This window comes from Limulus polyphemus, unplaced genomic scaffold (genome assembly GCF_000517525.1).
Source record: "Limulus polyphemus unplaced genomic scaffold, Limulus_polyphemus-2.1.2 Scaffold73, whole genome shotgun sequence".
NCBI lineage: Eukaryota > Metazoa > Arthropoda > Merostomata > Xiphosura > Limulidae > Limulus > Limulus polyphemus.
In genome coordinates, this window is record NW_013665683.1 from 768,918 (window position 1) to 790,092 (window position 21,175).

Here is a 21,175-nt window from a genome sequence, read left to right on the forward strand (position 1 = left end):
TGCAACTAACAATGAAGTAATGCGACAAGAGGAAAGTGTAAAATAGTCTTGTAAGTTACTCCTGAGCATGACGTAGATCACGTCGAAACATGTACTTGTAGAGTGATATTTCTAATTTAAAGTGAAAGTCGTACGGCTTCAATAAAGTTTTTATTGTGTAAATACAAAACGTTGTTTTTAATTATTTATTATAATTTAAAAAATAACGTAAATTTCTTCTGTTTGTTTTACAGGACTCGTGTCTTGATAATACTGCAGTGGAATTGTTTCTGTAACACATTTTTCCTATTCAAACCGTATTTTTATTAGGCTAATACAAAATTTAAATTGTTTAAAAGTTGAAGCGTCTCCTGCTGATATAGATTTTTCTTATTGCAATTTTACGAATCCCCATACCTAAATCTGAGTACTTTTCTACCTAAAAATGCCAAAATTTGTTCAAAAAAGGAGCTTTCTTGTTCCTAAATTATAAACTACAAATGGTTAACTTTTGAAAGACGTAAACATTATATGTGTGTTCCAATAATTTGTTTAACAATCACAGTTAGTAATAGATTTATAAACCTTAGTTTGTTAACTGGTAGAAGTTGTTTATTTTAAGAACTCGAACCTATACAGTAGTGTATTGTCTGTCAGTCAGTTAGTCAGTAGACACTAAAATGACGTCAGATAAAGGACGCTTAACGTTGTAATTTGTACTGTCGTGACGTCAGTAAAACGTGTGTATGCCATGAATCACGAGAAGAATTATGCACTCTGTAGGTTACAATACAGCATAACATATGAACTTCGAAAACAAAAAATAAAAATATTTGTTACTTTTAATTTTCATATTGTTTACTCTTGAAACAGAACACTTTCGGGGACCCTGCAGAAGTATATCTAGTAAATATAGGTCAGCGTAAACAAGCTATAAGTAGTGTGTAACTCTGAGTCGATGAAATTATAAAAATTGATATTATTAATATCAATAATTAAGTGTGAGTACTATGACGTTACATGTATGTACGACTATAATATTTGTTGTATATTTTATTACAATCCAATAAAGAACACTAAACATAACTAAATTTAAAATATTACAGCCAATTATTGAAGTTTTATACAGAAAACAACATTATATATTTGTTTATTTTCTAAAACAAAATGCTTATGCAGCCGAAAAACTTCCAGTGGTTTATCTAGTTTTATCGTTATTATATTGAATCTTAATTTGTATCACACAGTATTTTGCAAAACATTAGAGAATTACTTCCAAAATCATACACGACCTTCAAGCCAAAAACATGATTTACAGTGAGAATTCTCTGGCAACTTCTTAAATTTGCTCAGTAAAACCTAAATTGAACAAAACAACAGTATAACGACGTGTTTTAGCACATTTCGCAAATCTAGGTATTCAGTTGCGTATTGGGTATTTCCCCATTTCTGACTTGAGCCCTTTCTCAGGAAACATTAAAACGGCACATTAAAATTTAAAATCCGCCACCTGTTGCTTGAATTTTTATTTACCGTTTATTAAATGCTTTATCACATTATTTTTGTCTTCTGCAGTCTTAAGCAATTTTCACCAAGAATGGTCATTTCCATTTATCTTTATCAAAATAACAGATCTTTTATTTAGTTATTGCAGACATTTTCTCTATAATTACAGCATTTCTAATTAGTTGCTAAAAAGTTAGTTATTTCATATAGCTCATAACTTTTTTTTTTAATCTGTGCTCTGACAAAGAATTTATTATTGTACCCCTGTCTTAAACTACAGACTAACGACTTTTATAAATATTATATCAAGGGTTTTGTGTAAATTTTCCAAGCTCGTAAACTATAATATTTGTTTTTTTTTATTTATACATAAATTATTTCTGCACGATTATTTCTAGTTTGTTGGTATGCTTTATCTCTACATCACGACTGAAACGTAGATCTTTTGTGGGAATATATTTCATGTTGACATACGTTATTTACTAGATTTTTGATATAACCATTTCTTTTATTAGAGTTTATTTCGTGAAACATTTGCGTTTAGTCTTATTTATTTGTTTTGCTTTTTGCCTCATTAGTTTTTCTAGCCCTCCCATAAATCTGAGTACTCTTCCAGCTTGAGGGCTTATAATAATAATAACTTCCGATTAGGGTAAGCTATGTACTTTGTTTGTTTGTTTTGTTATGATGCGCAAAGTTACACAATGGGCTATCTGTGATCTGTCCACCACGTTGGGGATGTACTTAGTGCAGAACTAAAATTCAACCTGACAATCAGCTAATTTAGTATGATGTTTATATGTTTAGACTTATAACTAATAGAATACATCGTTTCATTAGCTAGGCACCCTCGTTGTTAGCGATATTTTCGGGCATAATCCCAATAATATATCACAAGGTTCAGCCATCTTAGAAGACTTAGGTTAGTCCTTATTAAAAATTATGAGCTGACAATGCAAAACATTCTTTACAATAAAAGTATAATTGTAAATAATAAATCACAATAAAAAGTAATTAGATTTAATATACTAATTAATATTGTTAATGAAAGCAACAATAAGTAAACAATATAGCATACCTCACTAAGGGATCACACAAACACTAGTTCTTGTCCTGAACCATCGTCGTAGGAATATATTTTTTTGAAATTGGAATCTTGTTCTTTCTAATACTTTACTTTACCACTAATATTTGGTGTTCGATCCCAACGAAGAGAATAGCCCAGAGAGCCAATTATGCAGTTTTGTGCTTAACAAACAGACGAATTTGTTTAACGGCTGTAACAAATATCTTAAAGTGGTCTGCGTCAATCTTTAAATTCCTAAAAGTAACATAAATTTGGCCTAAACAAGACGTTAATAACTCCGCTCAATATAACGTTTTAAAGGTATTTTATTACTTTTTAAAAGCAGGATAAAGTGACACGGCAGATGATTGACACTCTTGAAAGTACGTTTATAATGCGGGTAGCTGATCCAAACCCAATCCTGATATCATTTTAGTCTTCTTAAGGTCTAGAGGTTTGTGATATGCACGGAGGGTTTCTTCTGGGTTGTTGGTAGGATGTAGTTCTAGAACAGTGTATCCTTGGAGAGAACTTTCAGAATCTATGTAATTAAAAGAGTAGCGTGTATGCGTGAGTGTGAATATTTTTAAATTTCATTAAACTATGAAGAAATGGAATTAGGAGCAGGGATGTTCGGGCGACGTCACCATATGCGAAATGGGAGAGTGGGTGTAGATAAGATAGTACTGTGCGTTAGCAAAGGAAATGGTGTTTGGGTAATGGACGTGTCGTTCCTCAGAGCCACATCTCAAACAGCAGTGTTTATGCGTTAAAGTTTAGTTTGGGAATTTTTTCATTTGTTTATAGACACTTAAGAGTACCGGTACTTGCCTCCAATACCTAGGTTTTGAAAGTATCACTACACGGCTCAAAGTGTCTTTTGTACTAGAGGTGTTTGGGTGGGTAACAAGTGTTGTGTAATAAGTTTAACCCACTTGGATTTAACCTCGCAGTCATTGAGACGCCCCGCACGGCCATCAGATTCGTTCATAACTCTACGTAATTAACCTCATATGTGGTAGTCTAGGCACGTTACTTAATCATTTTAAATATACAGCACTCCCTTTACATTTTCTAAACTCTTTACACTTAAATACAAAATACCACCACAATAACAAAAACAAAAAAAAAGTTTCGTACACAAAGCACGAGTCCCCCATACTAGTAGCAATTAAATATGTATTCAGTAACCAGTTTATGATCTTTAACAAGCTTCTATAACAATTAATAATATTGAAATTTTGCCTCTTATCACATGTATATACACTTTAAGCTTAATTTTATCCCCATGCATGTTTTCTTCATTTATCGTTCTTTAACCAAGTCAACGTTTAATAATTTTCACTTATAGCTAAGACTAAAGTACACCAACATAATTAGTTCCATACATGTATATACTATTGTTGCGTATTTTCTTAATACACAGATGTATACATATACACACTTTCTGTACAATAACAAAAATATAAATTGATCGAGTAGTTTGTTTATTTGAGCGCAAAACTGCACAATAGGCTATATATGCGCTCTATCTAACCGCAGGGAATCGAATCCCACGTTTTGTCGTTGTAAGTTCGTAAACTTAACGCTGACCCCCCACGAGGTGGGATGGGGTACTGATCGAGTAGAAAATAATAAGAATGAATCAGTCATACATAGACACAGATGTTCGTAATTGTTTTAGTTAGTATCGTATCTATACAACGTCAAAAATTACATACCTTACAGTAAATAAATGTTTTTAATTTTCATTATTAAACACGTACAAATAATTCTTATAGTCAAATATGGCAGTGTTAATAGTGAAGTAAACTGTCAACAATGTATTTTGAAGCTGAAACTGCCCATTGGTTTTATTTATATTTTTACCTACCTAAATAAAAGGCCCGGCATGGCCAGGTGGTTAGGGCGCTCGACTCGCAGTCAGCGGGTCGCGGGTTCGATTCTCCGTCACACCAAACATGCTCACCCTTTCAGCCGTGGGGGCGTTACAATGTGAGGGTCAATCCCACTATTCGTTGGTAAAAGAGTAGCCCAAGAGTTGGCGGTGGGTGGTGATGACTAGCTGTCTTCCCACTGATAAATTAGGGACGGCTAACGCAAATATCCCTCTTGTAGCTTTGCGCGAAATTCAAAAACAAACCTAAATAAAAATGCTCCTCCACCATGAAATCCAAATATTTGAATACCCATATATTTTTCTTTTCTACGCCATCGATTTCTGTCAGTAATAACAAACATTAAAGATCATGGATTCACTTACTTAGGCTACGATAAGTTATAACAAACGCCATTTTCATCACCGTGAAACATCAAAGTTCATGGTCTCAAGTTTTAGCGTTAGGCATTATTAACATAAATGCCATAAATTATTGTAACGTGAAGGAATGTTATTATATGATATATCATGCACAAGTTGCTGCTACTCAGGTCTGTAGCTAAACAGAGTTGTTGGTGTAGTCATTGCTGAGAGCAAAGAATGTGGAGTATTAGTTTTCCCTGGCACGTGATCTTTCAAAAGATACACTAAAACACGCACGCAAGAAACTATATTTCCATTGTAAAACGGTAGACCAGTTGCTTTATTTTTGATACTTGTAAATTCAGAAAGACTATTAGATTTGATAAAGTCTGCTACATCAATGATAGCACGATCAGTCGAAGCAATTTGAAAATATACATTTTATTTGAAACAATAATTCGTGGAATCTCAAAATAAATAGATTAATTTGGTCCTTAATTGCATTTTCTATAGATATTTGAATAAAAATCTGAGCTCTTCTTGCACATTATATCTTTGCAACGTGTATTATAAATACTCAAGAGATTGTTAAAACATGTATGAACAGAACCTAAGGCTAACCCATAAACAAGAGTACTAATGCATGGAGACAGCTTGAATGGGTAATGAAGAAAAACTTTAATATAAGTTTAACATAACACCAAATGTACAACGTTTCGACAAGCATTATTAGTCTCAAAGTGGGTTCCTCGTCATCGAACATAAACAAGAATATTATGTTTATACTATTCCTTACGTGATATTCATATGTCTTTAAGAACTAGTTTACTATAGCAGATAAAAATTTTCATTGTGTCCATATCATTCTTCTCGTTAACTTTATATTGCACGAACTGCAAGGTCTCTTGTTTGTCGCTGCAATGCAGTAGATAAAGATGTCCTTATGTTTTTAACATTCTTCATATCTCATTTATGCGTATATTTTATACGAACTTGTTTTGTGTTTGTCACTACAACGTGTAAAATATTCATGAGAATATAAATATATTATAACACTCACTCTTTTAGTGATCAATTAAAGGCTTGTATAGTACTAATGCATTAAATCAGCACTCTTAAACCGATTATTTCCACATTAAGCGGACAAAGTCAAGAAGTGTACAGGACAGTTCGGTTTGTTTATTGATTAATAACCAAAGGCCATTGATTTCGGTTTTTACTTTTTAATTACCATTTTGCAAAGAAACGCTGCAGTATTCCAGACTTGTCCGTCCATATGTGTGCATGCATATACAAACAATGTCTAGCTCAAATATCACATGCAATACACAACTGAGCGGCATACTTTTGAATACAAGTGCACAGCCGCCAGACTATTGTTGACAGACAAGCCAACGGTCAAATAAGAGTGCGGTAGGAGGGCTCAATTACTGCGCAGTCGCTGAACACATCCTGCGATCAGCTGATTTGTTAAGATGATAACACTGTAACCCGCTTCTCATCGAGGTGGTAATCGAATACGATACGTCGAGAAAAAGGCGGTAGGCTGGAGATTCTTTCAATAGCAACTTGCCACAGAGGCCGAACCCGGGTTCTAGAACATTTTAAGTCTTTGCTGCAAAAGCACCAGCAAGTTAGTAACTAACTGGACCCGATACTGATACTAGACGATTATTCGCTCAGTTATTTTTCCAGCATTCTATATATATATATTTTTTATCTCAACTCCTCTAACCTGGTGTTACCATTAGCAACACAAGCTTTTTGTCATTAGTGTTCTATCACACTTTTCCCAGAATTAAGGGGTCCAACATGACACTCCCAAAATAGTCAACGTGGCTTCTCAGTAGTGTCAGGTTTTCCTTGAAAGTTAAATACGCTGTGACTTCTCAGAACAGGTACCGACGTATCAAGAAGGGATGGAACTTCTATGCTGCGAGGGAAGTTTGAAGGAAACAGAGACAAAAGGATATCAAGATCCTGTGTTGTATACTGATCAAGTTCTGCAAAATACGCTGCGATTGGAAGATAGATATACTGTTACGTCATCTTATTTTAATTGTTTTCAGAAGGAGCTCAAACCCTACATGAGAAAAATAGTTACAACTTGGATGTGGGAGGTAAGATGTTTGAACCTCACTTTCATATATGAAAGTAGTACCTAAAAATTAGTGAATGAAAATTAGATATTCATGTTCTTTAGGTGTCGATTTTAAGGAAATTACGATTTCTAATTTCAAACTTACATATAACGCGCGCTTCTTTTAAATTTTCCATTTTTTGATTTAAAAACATGAAGTCAACGAAGGTTTAGGAAGTGTGGATGACAAAACCTACTAATATTATATAAACTAAACTGGCCTAACACTATACTGGATGATGATACTCTGGATTACTCAAAAAATAGTCCTATTTGGTAAAATTTTGTGTTTTACAGATTTAGTGCTATACTTATTGTGGAGAAAGCTGTGTGTTAATGCAATGTTTGTTGTTTACTGTATACAATTTACAATAATTTATTTTGATTATCTAGTAGAACAAAACGTTTAGCTAGTAATACCAATTAACTATTTTTAAATTATAAGATTTTTAGCAGAAACAAAACATTATTAAGGATTAAAAACGTAACCAAAGCAATTGTACATCTTATAACTTTGTTAAGAATACTTGAAAATTACACCTATCCTACTGACAGGAAGGCTAGACCTGTAACACCTCGATTTCAAATCGTTACTAATGTCTGGGTGTGGTCAAGTTATTAGCATGCTAGGCTGCGTCATTGAAGGTCCAAAGTTTGAGCCCGCGATATGCCATTGAACACGTGTGCAGTTCATAAAAGTGACAGTCAAAAAGGCAGCAGGTGTTATTGATTAGTTACCCTGATCAGAAAAACTAAAAAGTAAAAACAGTTGTGTCTTAACTTTAGGGTTTCCGACCTGGCCATTTTAACCCATGTCATATAAGTTACCACTCAAATTGAAAATACCAAAGGCCAAATGGGTGTTTTAGGCTTATAACATGACCGTTTGAAATTGCTTCTGCAAACGAACCGAACAACATTCTTTGTTTATTTGACTTTACGGAAAATTATCTTTTAAATGATACCTCATTCATTGTTGGAGCTATAGTAGTTACAGCAGAATGATTTTACATACATAAGTACGTATATAATTAATATTTCCCGTCCATTGTAAAGTAACATATACTATACAACATGAAATGTAAAGCATGCCATAATCAAGTCATATAATTCGTTGGGCAGCTAGAAGCCAAGTTGTTCTTGTTTTTCGTTTTGAGCATACAAATAGAATACAATTTCAATGTTGAAAATTTAAAACAGTAAAACATTTCTGAAGACTAGAATATTCTTCTTGTGTATTAATCAACTTATACGTTGTAGCCTAACTCAAGTAATAATTTTCCATTGATTTATACAAGTTTCTTAATTAGAGTTACCAAACTTACTCGAAAAATCAGAATTGTCCCAGTTTTCAGACACATTTTTTCGTTACGATCGGGAACACTAAAATTGTTAGATTATCCTGGTTTCGCTACACTTCATTTCAAACGTTTAACGCCTTTTTTAATACTAACAAAGTCTGGGAAGAAGGCACAAGTCGAAACATCAACTAGTTATCTAACTTAAGAATCTTACTAATCTTAACAACAAAACAACGTGGGACTGAAAAAAAAGCACGAATGTGTATCGAAACTAGTTTCTGAAATTTCAAGTCTTCTGATAATTTGTTCCGTTTTCTTTTCACTAACATTCTTACTAAACTTATTGGCGTAGAGATGAGCTATTTTAGTGTTCGCATACAATATTTTAAATTAATACTTTCACAACTAAACATTAATTATTAAACAACGGACATTAGGAAAGTACGTTAATGACGTCGACAATGTATACGCCATGACAGTTTATATTAGGCCTACGTTACAGTGCATGAACTACACAAGCCCCCTCTTTTCACATTTTATATTTAGGGGACGAATTAATAATTGTTATTCTAATAATTTTTCAAAGCAAATGCATTGGTAAGGCTAATTTAGATTTCTTATTGAATAATTTTTCTTATCATAATTTATTGATTAATAACCACCATAAAAAATCCACTGTTACAGATTACAATATTTTAAAATATAGCTTATCTAAGTGGCCTAGATAAAACGATTTCAAAATTATTTTCGCTTATATTCTTAACCATACACTGAAAACATCATACAATATGATAAAAAGCTAAATATAAAACAATCTAACCCTCAGATAATGGTTGATGCTCATAGCACCAACTTTTATTTGCTATACATGCTAAAAAATTAAAAACAAACAATTTGGCCACAAAATTAATTTTCGAGTATTAAAAGTTCCAATGAGATTCCTGTTAGGATATAGTTCAAACAAACAAAAGAAAATGAACTTGCATATTTTTCATGTTTCTTTTGTTAAGCGTGGTTTTGCATAAGAGGTAACATTCAGTTATATATTTCTAATTTTCAACATGTTTTGACTAAAATACCATTATTAATTAATCATGTTTCATTTGCTATTTTTATTCACACGTTTGTTTTGAGGAAAAGCATTAAAATGCATTGGGCTCAAAATTAGCGCCCCTACATTCGCATTAACATACTTTTCGCTTTTGCAGAATTGGGTTTACTGGGTTTTTTTCCTTTTTTTTTCGGAATACGTTTTTTCGTAAAATATACAATCTTAATTCACTATAGTCGTCTCATTAACGCAGTTCAGTAGATAGTGCAGTACTTACTTTTAATGTTTACATTTTTATCTTCCGAAACATTTCAAATCATTCTTCACCAAACATTCTTTATCACAATCCACCAAATTTTACAAAAACAAAAAAAAAACGTACGCTAATTAATTATTATTCTTTACAATATTTTCTGCAGTTTTTCTCCTTTACAGCAAAATGGCAATAACACATTATCTTTTATAATGTTTCTTTCTATAGCTATATTTATAAAATAAATCAAGTTTCTGTTGTTTTTCAAATATAAACAACACACATACTTTTCTCAGTTGTCTTCACCAATAAGTTTAATGCAAAAGATGCTATACATTTTTTTTTCAAATTCTTGATTAAGAATATTTGCCTTAAAGTGTATAGACACATGAATATTTTTTTCTCCCAATTATTTTAACCAAATGTTTTTTTGAAGTTCCTAACTTCAAGTGATTATAGGTTATTTCTTTTACGTTTCTATTATATATATACATATATTATGAAAAACAAAAACATAAAACGACGGTAATATGAGAATAACTCATTTTCCTTACCAATATTTCTACTATTTTATCGAAGTGTGTGTGTGTATATACATATATGCGTGTATTCATTTATTTCGACTAGTTGGGTTTATGTAGTTAGGTGTTTGGTTTGTTTCTTTGTTTTTAACACATCTATTTATAATAGGTGCTATGATCTGTTTTAGCTGTTTGTAAGACGTACAAACGCATGGGTTTGCTTTTAATATTGAAAAGTATCCAAGTAGGTAGTTATAATGATGTGTGAAATAATTTTCTACGAGCTAATAAGTTATTTTCCCGAAAGGAGGCTGAAGGCCGCCTGGAGGGGTCACCTGTTTTATCCACTGGCACCATTATATAGTAGTGTGTTCTTTCTCTGTCAGTAGACGCTAAAATCACGTCACACAAAGGACGCTTAATGCTGCAATTTGTAATGTCATGACATCAGTAAAACGTGTGCATACCATGAATCACGAGAAGAATTGTGCACTCTGTAGGATACAACACAGCATGACATATGAACTTCAAAAGCAAGGAATAATAAATATTTGTTACTCTTAATTTGGGTTTTATTTACTCTTGAAACAGAACACTTTCGGGAATTCTGCGCAAGTACATCTAGTATTATAATAATGGTTGGAGACGGCTTGAATGGGTACCTGATGATGACAAAACCTTGTCGAAACGTTGTACATTTGCTGTTATGTTAAACTTATATTAAAGTTTTTCTTCATTACCCATTCAAGCCGTCTCCAACCATTATTAGTCTCAAAGTGGGTTCCTCATCATCGAACTAATATTATAATATTTTTTATGACCCATGTCTTCACACTAATGATAGCTATGTAAGAAAGTTGTGTTATTTTAGTTTAAGCTGAAATAAAATATTGGTTGTGTTCAGTTATTTATCCAACATTTTTTGTGACGCTACAAACGTATTCTGTTTTCAGGTTTGTGAAGAAGAACGATGCCAACAAGATGTTTTTCCATTGGCCGTTAATTGTTTGGACAGGTTTCTTTCTGTTGTGAAAATTCGAAAAAGTCAGCTACAACTTGTCGGTGCGGTTTGTTTGTTTTTGTCGTCGAAGGTACGTCAAACCAGACCTATCTTAGCAGAGAAACTTTGTGCTTACACGGACCACTCCGTCACACTGGAAGAACTTCTGGTTAGTAGTGTTTGCATTGGTGAGAAATTGTTTCTCTTTCGCTCAGTGTAGTACAACAAGCATTGTTGTGATTTCTTGCGAGAGGTCTAAGTGATTACAGTCGATTTAACCTCAACTATGGAAAACTGGCTCTGTGCCAATGTTGGATAAAACTTAACACGTATCCCAGAAAAATGTATTTTATGTACAATTTCCTAGGCATATTTATATGTGTGTGTGTGTGTGTAGCTGGAGGTAAATATTTAACAGGAACAAAAAGTATTGTCTCCTAATTTACATTTCATACTAGTAAACAAATAATCATTTCTTGTTAATAATATATATAGATCTGTATCTTGTTTGGTAAATTGCGTGATTCTAGTTATTTATATATTTTTTCAAATCAAATTATTTCGTTTATTAATAAGTATATAAAAAAGAAGAGTTATTACTGAATATCGACAATCTTATCTCAGTACCATAAATCATCCGTTATGAATTGACAATTTAACGATTCCAAAATTGTATATGTATTTCACGAACGTACAGCATGTTGGTGTAATCAGCTTCGCCTAAGGCCAGTTTCTCATTGCGATATTTCTTTTTCTCGCATGAATAAAAATTAACTTTGTTTAATGAGATAGGGATGAGTGAGTGTGGTTTGACTGGACGCCTCTAGAAACATTCAACACTAAATGTTCCCTATGAAAAAGGCCAGGGACCCAACTGATATAAGTGTTGATAAAGCACTTCCTTTGTTATGACCAAGCATCCAACGTTTTCTCTCGGTTGAGTACAGACACAAACAGGCCCTTGTCGAGCTCATTTATTTATAAACACGACCACCAATTTTCTGGTCAGTTGATCAGTTTCCTCCCTTTTGTTCCTGAAATAAACCACCTCGATAATAACATGTATACACAAATTAAATTGGATGAAAAATATCTCGAGAACTAGATCTACCAAGAGAAGTTTGGCTATTCTGTGTTACGAGTATTCTAGACATACGTTTTTATGATAATTGGTTTCTCTGCACTAACAATATAAAGGTATCCAAAAATAATTGTTTTCAGTAGCTATCTATACTTATATTAGTTGTAATGGTTTTCAAACGAGACCCAAAACTATTCGACAGCCCCAAGTTTTGTGTCTTGCTTGAAAACCATTACAACTTTTATATGTGATACTGTGTGATAACTTCTTAGTCAGAATTTATGCTTGTATTACTTGTGAATTATTTAAATGCCATTAAACAGAGGTTTACAAGACGTTAAACAGTATAGAAAGAGTGTGATTTCTCCTTGTAAAGAGAAAATTAACGTTTATTCTATAAGAGAGCGAGCACAAATATGCATATATGATTCATATCCTTCTGCTAAGAAATCTGAGCGAATTATTGTAAGATGATTTTATTTGTCAGACAGATTTTGCCTAAAGATCCTCATATAAACACGTATTAAACCTAAATATCTGAAGTTGCAATCCAGAACAGGGAATTTATGGATTCTTGATTCAGACCAAACTGGTAAAAAAACATATGTGGTAATTTTGGTCTTTGTCCAATATATTTGAGCTAAAGGTCATGTTAACCCCAGTTCGAGTATGGGCATCATTCTCCAACTTCTTTAAGTTATCATATTCAAATAGACTTAACTGAATGAACCAAAAAACTGGTGTTAGTTCTTTTATTCACTGGGTGCATCTCGCCCCTAGGCTTTTGTGTTTTTGAGAAGTGACTTAAGTGATATGTAGTAATGTCTGCTAGGGTTAAACAAAGACATTATTGGTATATCACATAAAATTAGCATTGGTTTATAACGAAAACACAGTAGTCTCATAATGCGCTTCTTGTTTTTTATTTATTTAATTATTGGTTAAGAATAATTAACAGTTAGACGTTTAACTTGTATACTGTAGACAGGATCATCTGACTAAAAATACATGCCCAAATCATTATGAGAAGGAATCTGACGAAACTAACAACACCGCTTGTTTGAATTCTATTATATGGAACCAAGCTTAATCTGTGATAACGAAATGTTGAAATAAACGGTTAATGAATACTATAGTATCCTGTAATAATGCAATAGTAGTTAAATAACGGTTAATTTGTTTTGTAACTAATCAACCAAGTAGCTTTTTAACATGTGATACCACGGGATAGAAATATGAAAAACAAAGAAAAAAATCGTGATATTTGTTTCAGAGGCAGAAGTTCAGGGTCATCATTACTGAAAGCTTATAGCATACGCCTCAAAACATATTCCATGGATATCAACACTAAGAAGATCGCGTAAGTCCAACTTTTGATGACGTCACCACAGACTAACTGTCTCCTCTTGTTCCGTCGTGTGATATCAGCTGTGTTGAGAACCATGCATGTTGTGTACTGCCAGACGTTTTCGCTAGCTCAGCGGAGTATCTTAATTCTTTGGGTCCCCCGGTGGATCAGCGGTAAGTTGTCGGACTTACAACGCTAAAATGCTCGGTTCGATTCCTTGCGGTGGACAGAACGCAGATAGTCCATTGTGTAGATTTGCGCTAAGAAAATAGTCTCTTGATGAAACCTTTTCTGTTCTGTTATCGTTATCGTTGCGTGTTTCTTCAAAAAAAATTATCTACGTATATTGCTGCAGTCAGGTATAATAGACATACACTGTATCTGTAGATATATATATAGTTCGAGGCAAGAAAGTCATTAGCCCTTCATTCATAGCTTTTGGATACTTTTTAAAATAAATTTTGTTTTTTTTCCAAGGGAGAAAATGAAATTAAAATTTACTGCATAAGGAGTTTTGTTTCAGTATTTTCAGTACTATATAGTACACTCACAGAATGAACATAAACTGTATATATATATATATGTCAAAATAAATCCGTGTTTTTTTTTACCGTGGATGTTAAATTCATTATTTTCATCTACTTACACAAATTCTGAATGTTGATAAACCACAATAGTGACAGTTTTTGGCTTTCCTTTGCGCTTTGTGTTTTAATGTTAAAGAACCATGAATATTCACTGGAATAGCTGTTTGTGACATTTCTCTACAAAAAGTAATAACAAAGATGTTAGGCCTACGCCAGTGACAACAAGAGGTCTTATTTTCTGAGTGTTTCTTAACTTGACGTGCAAATTTTGATTGTTCATATCTTTTGTTTATTTTTTACTTTTAAATGAATATTGTTGAATAAGTCAGAAGATTCAAAATGTCTCTTTCATGTTTTCTGTTTCCGTTATGTCTTTGAGGCAGTCTCCGGCCCCGGAACAAACGATGCTTTTCGATAAAACTTTAGAGCCGTAGGCGAGTTATAAGTGTGACAGTCAAATCACTTTGTTCGGTCAGACAAGAGTTGGCGGTAGGTGCTGTTGTTTGACTGCCTTCCCTCTAATCCATCAGTTCAAAATCAGGGACGGCTAGCACAGATAGCTCTTGAGTAGCTTTATTCAAATATTCAAAAGCTTCAAAAGCAGAAACAAACAGCCCCCTGTGGCACAGCAGTATGTCTGCAGACTTCCAACGCTAGAAACTGGGTTTCGATACCCGTGGCGGGCAGAGCACAGATAGCCCGTTGTGTTGTTTTGTGCTTAACTACAAACAGTTACAAAGAATTTTTTGTTCTCTACAACAGCGGCCTATTTATACGAGTTCAGAACCGCGTATTTTTTTTCATATTTATAAATAATTGTTCTTATTCGTAAAATATACGTCCTCACAAGGAATAACGGCGAAAGGAGAAATGTTTTTTTTCTCAAACCTTTTTTTATTAACATTTTTGACTGGTGCGTGATATTAATACTTTATGTAATAATATAATACGTACCAACTACTCTTACTCGTACGTTGTATAACGAACAAATTAGCGATGTACACAGAATATAGCTTTTTTGTTGTTTTTTATTTTGATTGTTGTTGCTCATTCAGTCTCTTGAGCTTGTGAAAGAAGAAAGTTCTGTAACTCTTACTGTAGAAAGCGTAGCAACGTTGCTTCCAACGGTCGGTATAGCTTTGAATGGTTATGCACCGGAAGGCCTACCCCACTGGTCGGTATGAATGGCTGTAGTATAAGATAAACATACTGCAAGGACTAGGACTAGCCTCTTTGAAACTGGCATGCGACTGTACTTAAAACGAGGCAAGGTTCTTTAGAAATACTTTTCGTTTAGATTCGGTTCAGCACGGCGCGGTCTGTAAGGAAATATAAAAAAGGAAGAAATTCAAGCCCCCCCCCCCATGGCATGTGGAAAAGGTGCGTCCTGATAGAACGACTACTCTCCTTTTTTATTATTTTTTTATTGCGTCCACGTCTGTGTTAAGTAAGAGAGTCAGGGTTACCCAAAGTAGAAAAGGTCTTCGGTCTTTCTTATTTAGTCGAAGCCCATCTGTCCTATAGTGCAACACAAATGCTGGAATTGAGTAGCACGATGCCAGCACGGGCGTAGCACGTGCGCTTTTCTAAAGCTTTTATCAGAGTATTGTGTAATAGTTTTCCCCATGTATGTCCTTAATGGGGTGATCGGCACCTCTCGATTTTAAACTAGCACAATTGATTCTTTTCGGATATTGCAGTTGGTGGGGAGAGATCACCAAGCAACAGAAATAACACTGCTTGCCGTTATATTCTTGTTACTGGTGAAAAAAGTTTACTATGTTCAGTATTGCCGTTGGTACCTCTCAAAGTGCCAAGCCTGCTAAATATATGTCAGAACATGTGGTTAACACCTGCCTTGAAAGAAACGTTATCATATTTTGATAAGCGGCACATGGTGCCGAAAACAGGTATATTTGAAAGTTAATTTTGAAAATATGATTGATTTACTGTTTATATTGAGTTTCAGTGATATGTCATAGTTATTAATTTTTTCTTGTAATTATTCCAATTAAAAGTATATATTAATTTTCTAGTCGTTCTTTTATGATTTATCTCCACTGTTTAGTCTTGAGACCTCGTCTTTATGAACAGCGACGAGGATCACTAGCAAAAATTAGGCATTGAAAATATATTCGTTTGAGAAGTTGCTCATATCATCAAGTAGATACATATGTGTGATAGCGCCAGTTGGGACGTCACAGGGTTGTTAAAAGATACAAAGGTTGTCAACCTTGATCCTGATTGATTTCAGCTCTAACACTTGAATCGTTGTTGCGAAGTCTAAAACGAATCTTTTATCTAAGAGATTGCCTAGTGAAACTTCTCTTTTACCGAAACACTTGTGGTTTGGCTCACTGTCAGCCGCGACAGACATAACAAAATATTATATTCACCAGTATCACTTCGTGCTGTTAACAACAGAGTCGTTCTGGTTAGGCTACCGCAATCAATACAAACAAAACTATAAAATATTGAAGAGTTGTACGTAAATCACAAGAGAGCATTGTTTAAGTTTACAAGTTAATTTTGTAGTTTCAGTCTGATGAATCAGCTTTGTCGACTGAAAAAAGAAGCAAAAAATGTTTGATCGAGAGTATAGTTTGGAATGTAGTTGAGTAAGGAGGATTCTTATACAGAGTAAGTGTGCACTTCAGCGAGTTAGGCTGGTTCTTGGAAAGAATAACGTATGCTCTGCATATACAGAACGACTTTCAGTCGTGTGAGGTGATTTTTAAGATAAAGAAGGGCACTTTGTGTTTGTTTGTTTTTTCAGCTTTAAGGTTTCGTCTGACAAACTTTTTGTCATTTCTTTCTGAGTTTACCGAGATTGAAAAAATATATATATAAACAGTTGGCTTGGAAAAATCTATATATTTTTTTAATTGTTTGAACACCACTCATAATGACCACATTTTCATTTTTAACCCTCACTTTATAGACATTATTAGAATTACAGCTAAAAATTGTAACACCGAAGACATCTAGCTGACGATTTAATGCAATTTAGGTTTTATTTATCTGATGTATTAGTTTATAACATGAAGTATTTTTAGTCAGTTTGTTCTACCGTTTTTGTAACCTATTTTAGCTGTGATTCATTTGGATAGGTCCTTAGTATTTACATGTTTATCACACATTCGGTATGTCTTTTACCTTTATATTTGCATGCATGGTTAATGTAGAGTTTTGTTTTGTTTTAGAACTGGGAGCTCCTCGTTCTCAGGAGGCTCAAGTGGGATATTTCAGCTGTCACCCCAAATGATTTCATAGAACCAATCCTCCAAAGGCTTCCTCTTGCTAGGGGAATAGATGTGGCAAGAAACCATGCTGAAACTTTTATTGCTTTTTGTTCTATAGGTAAGAATTGTGCTATTTCATTGTTGTGGTGTGTAGTATAAGAAGTGCTTTTTATATGTAAATTAAGAGAGCCCTTTCAAATGAATTCAGACTTTCTGTAGTTAGCAATATTTTTCAACATGTTCCTGCAATCGGTGTTGAATTTCATCTACTTGATAGGTGGCGCTGTCGGAACTTTATGTACATGTAGGTTTGGGACTTGATATTTTTATCGGACAAAAACAAATATACTATACTTACAGTATTGTATGGTATAATAATACTTGTGTAATATCAAAATCATTTGCTATCTTTGAGTCGATTTCAGACCAATTTGATTAAATTTCTATCTATTTTTTGCTGCATTTTTGTGTAAACAATCTATAAAGAAAAACAAGAGCAAGTAACTACACTTGTATTCTTAACGAAAACAAAGTATTTATTTTATTAAATGCTGGGTTCATAAAATAAAAGTTAATAGTTTTCTACTATTATTTACGTAGAAAATTTTCATTCAATGGTTTAACGAATATGATCTCCTTTTACTTGTGCCTCCCAGTGGCTCAACGGTAAACTGAGGGCTCATAACGCTAAAAATCTGGTTTCGATACCCGCGATGGACATTGGGTAACTTTGTGGCTAACAATAAACATACAGACCATTTATATGTGTTGTCACTTCACATGCATATGTTTAATTGTTTTTAGCTTTTGGTGAACATTATTAAACAATGACCCTATAATTTAATTAAGGATAAATTAACCTTTTAAATTATGTTATTTGTTTCGTTATCAATTACAAATCTTCAAGTCACAACAATGGCGTGCTTAAAGAAAGGAATTAATAATTTCGTATTACAAAATATTGTAGAATTTTGATATGGAAAGTACAAAAGTGCGTGATATTACTGTAAGCGAAGCAAATAAGCGTCAAATACATTAAAAATAAACGAAAAGCATAGCTTAAATTACTTTAATATAATTCATTGTGTGTTTTTTATATTTATAAAACATCTATCTTCCTTTTTATGTGTATTTTAACTATCAATTGTCTGTAATTAGCGGGCCAGAGTTTGGCTCTGGCCCACAGACAGTTATTGAACAATACTCTTCATTAATTATCTGGCCATTTTTACGGTCAGTTTTAAACGCCCAAGTTTTATAATTATTATTTCAGATGTTATATCTGAATTTTTATTCTTAATTCTATTAAAATTAAGAACAAACTTTATAATTGAATTTTATTTATGCTTGAGAACCTTCTTGGTTCAGTGGAATTAACTTCACATCTTGATTGCAAAATCGACAGGTTCCGTCATTGTTGTTGTCCACTGTATCGTGACTACTCTCCAACAGAAAGTGCATGTATTATATTTGCTCGTGAATCAATCGTCTATGATTCATGACTACTCAACATTAAATATTAATTTCTTTGCTATACTTATTCTCAATTTAAAAGTGACGTATTAGCGCTTCCCACTTGGGCAGTGTAGGGAATAAGTCATGACGTCATCAAAGTTGAGTGTAAGTTACTACTTGTAACAATGTTTATTCTTGAGACATGCAATGTTTATTTTCTCATAACTCGAGACACAGATAGTTCATTAAGGTGTAAGTGATGTAATTTATGTTATTGTGCTAATTAGATCTTCCAATTCCGCATTGTTTGCTTGGTGAATCTTCGCTTCATTTTATGCTAAGGTTATAATATTTTTTTAAACAGGGTGCTCTTAAATTTGATGTTCATTTCCCAGGTTGTTCTAATTAACACTGTTTTAAACTCCAGGAAAAGTTACAGATATTGCCTTTTTCTGAAGCTTTAAGCTTTATTGATCACAGACAGGTTTTGAAGAAAAATCCTAGACTCTGCTCTATATTTCTTGCAATCCCTTTTTTTTTAAATAAATATCAGGATACTAAATGCAATTACTTGCAGCTGGATAATTAATTGCGCTAATATTTTAGTTTCTTCATATTTACTCCCATAAAGCAAAACGAATTAAAACGATCCATATAAGTATATGGTTTTTTATGCATTGTTAAAATCAATGAGAAACCTAAAACGTCCTTCGGTTGGGTCAGCGGTAAGTTTACGGGGCCCGGCATGGCCAGGTGGTTAGGGTACTCGACTTGCAATCTGTGGGTCGCGGGTTCGAATCCCCATCACACCAAACATGCTCGCCCTTTCAGCCGTGGGGGCGTTATAATGGTACGGTCAATCCCACTATTCGTTGGTAAAAGAGTAGCCCAAGAGTTGGCGGTGGGTGGTGATGACTAGCTGCCTTCCCTCTAGTCTTACACTGCTACATTAGGGACGGCTAGCACAGATAGCCATAGTGTAGCTTTGCGCGAAATTCAAAACAAACAAACAAACAAGTTTACGGACTTACAGCGATAAAATCTATGGTTCTATTCCCCGCGGTGAACAGAGTGCAGAGAGCCCATTATGTTGCTTTGCACTAAGAAAAACAATAACAAACCTAAAAAAATATTAATTTGTAAAAATTAAACCTGCAATGCGCACTCAAACATTGTTGAGTTATTGGTTGAATGAAGTTACATTCATCGTCAGTTGCCTCATCCATTCTTTGTAACCTGCGTTACAGTTATTTTTTTTTAAATGTTCTAACGTTAACGTTTGCACATATTCTTCGAGTTCTACATATCCCGATAATAGAGCATGTTCTTCTTTTGTTTTAAGAGGGGAAATAGTGATAGATGGATTTAAACTAAGCAGTCGTTCTTTCTTTGTTAACCGCCACCGAGCGCCCACATTTTTTTAAACCTTACGTATAGGGTATGTGATTACGCAGAAAGAATGCGAGTTCTGATGAGGTGAAAATAAATGGGCGCTTGGTGTAATAGCTGGTTGTGGCGGCGTTGCAGTGAACACGCTATGATTTACTGTTGACGGATAATTTTTTTTTTCCTCTCTTTCTCACTGTCATCCGTTATATTCCACTAAGAATCTAGCACTACGCACAGAATGCCTGTCAGTCGGATGGTGGATTTAATAGCTGTTCAGAAAGTGAATGATGGTTGTGGCATAGAACGGCTGGAATATGTGCCAACCTTGCACGTTGAAGAAATTAACTCAGTGAAAAGCGTGCTCAGGTTTTTGGATAACGTAATGTATAAACAGGTTCTAATTAATACCCAGAACCTGAAAACAAGAGGGAGACAGCAAAGGATTCGGTTTCAACTGTGCAATTATCTTTTTAATCTTTTAATGGAGGACACTGACACAAGACAGCTACAGGCTAAAATAACCGTTCACGCCAAACATCCAACAAAATAATCATAATAGGGCCTATACTATTCATAAAGCATACGGATATTTGCCTTCGATCTAGTCTCGAGAAATTATTCTGTTAAACAATGGACAAGTGCCGATAGCAGTTATCGAAACAATATTTATTAAATTAGAATAAATTCTATAATGTAATTTGTCGCAGCAAGCAGAAACAGTAGAGAAATACTTATAGAAAAAAACGATGTGTTTTTAATAAAGAACACTTTATGTAGCTAAAGAAATTTATGAAACAAAGTTTTATAAGATTACGAAAACTTTTGTGAAAATATAACAATATTTGTAGTTTTAAGGGTGGGTAAGAAGTGGTACTCCGCCAGAATAGACAATAAACAACTTACGAAATACCTTGTATATCACAAATATCTTTATCCTAACGAGCAAAAAGTACATTAATTTTCCATAAGACAAACATGGAAGGTGTATAGCACAGTCCAAGGGAAAGTGTTTCG

General features: G+C 33.7%; 1 protein-coding gene and 1 long non-coding RNA gene across 3 annotated transcripts in view; one reads left to right on the plus strand and one right to left on the minus strand.

Moving 5' to 3' along the window:
- LOC111087619 overlaps positions 1–8,689 on the minus strand; it is a 33,283-nt gene extending 24,594 nt beyond the window's left edge. Inside the window, exon 1 of the long non-coding RNA XR_002612282.1 lies at positions 8,259–8,689. This is a non-coding gene — a long non-coding RNA (uncharacterized LOC111087619). The remainder of the gene's footprint in view (positions 1–8,258) is intronic.
- Positions 1–21,175, plus strand: part of LOC106466350 (G1/S-specific cyclin-D2-like) — a 54,998-nt gene that overhangs the window by 13,382 nt on the left and 20,441 nt on the right. The window contains exons 1-3 of one of the 2 annotated variants that reach the window (XM_013926633.2): positions 6,055–6,913; positions 11,013–11,228; positions 17,279–17,435. In XM_013926633.2, the coding sequence (XP_013782087.1) occupies positions 6,713–6,913; positions 11,013–11,228; positions 17,279–17,435 (574 nt within the window). In that variant the 5' untranslated portion in view covers positions 6,055–6,712. Of the gene's footprint in view, positions 1–6,054; positions 6,914–11,012; positions 11,229–17,278; positions 17,436–21,175 lie in introns of those variants that run through there. The other variant, XR_002612281.1, reaches the window with a different exon arrangement.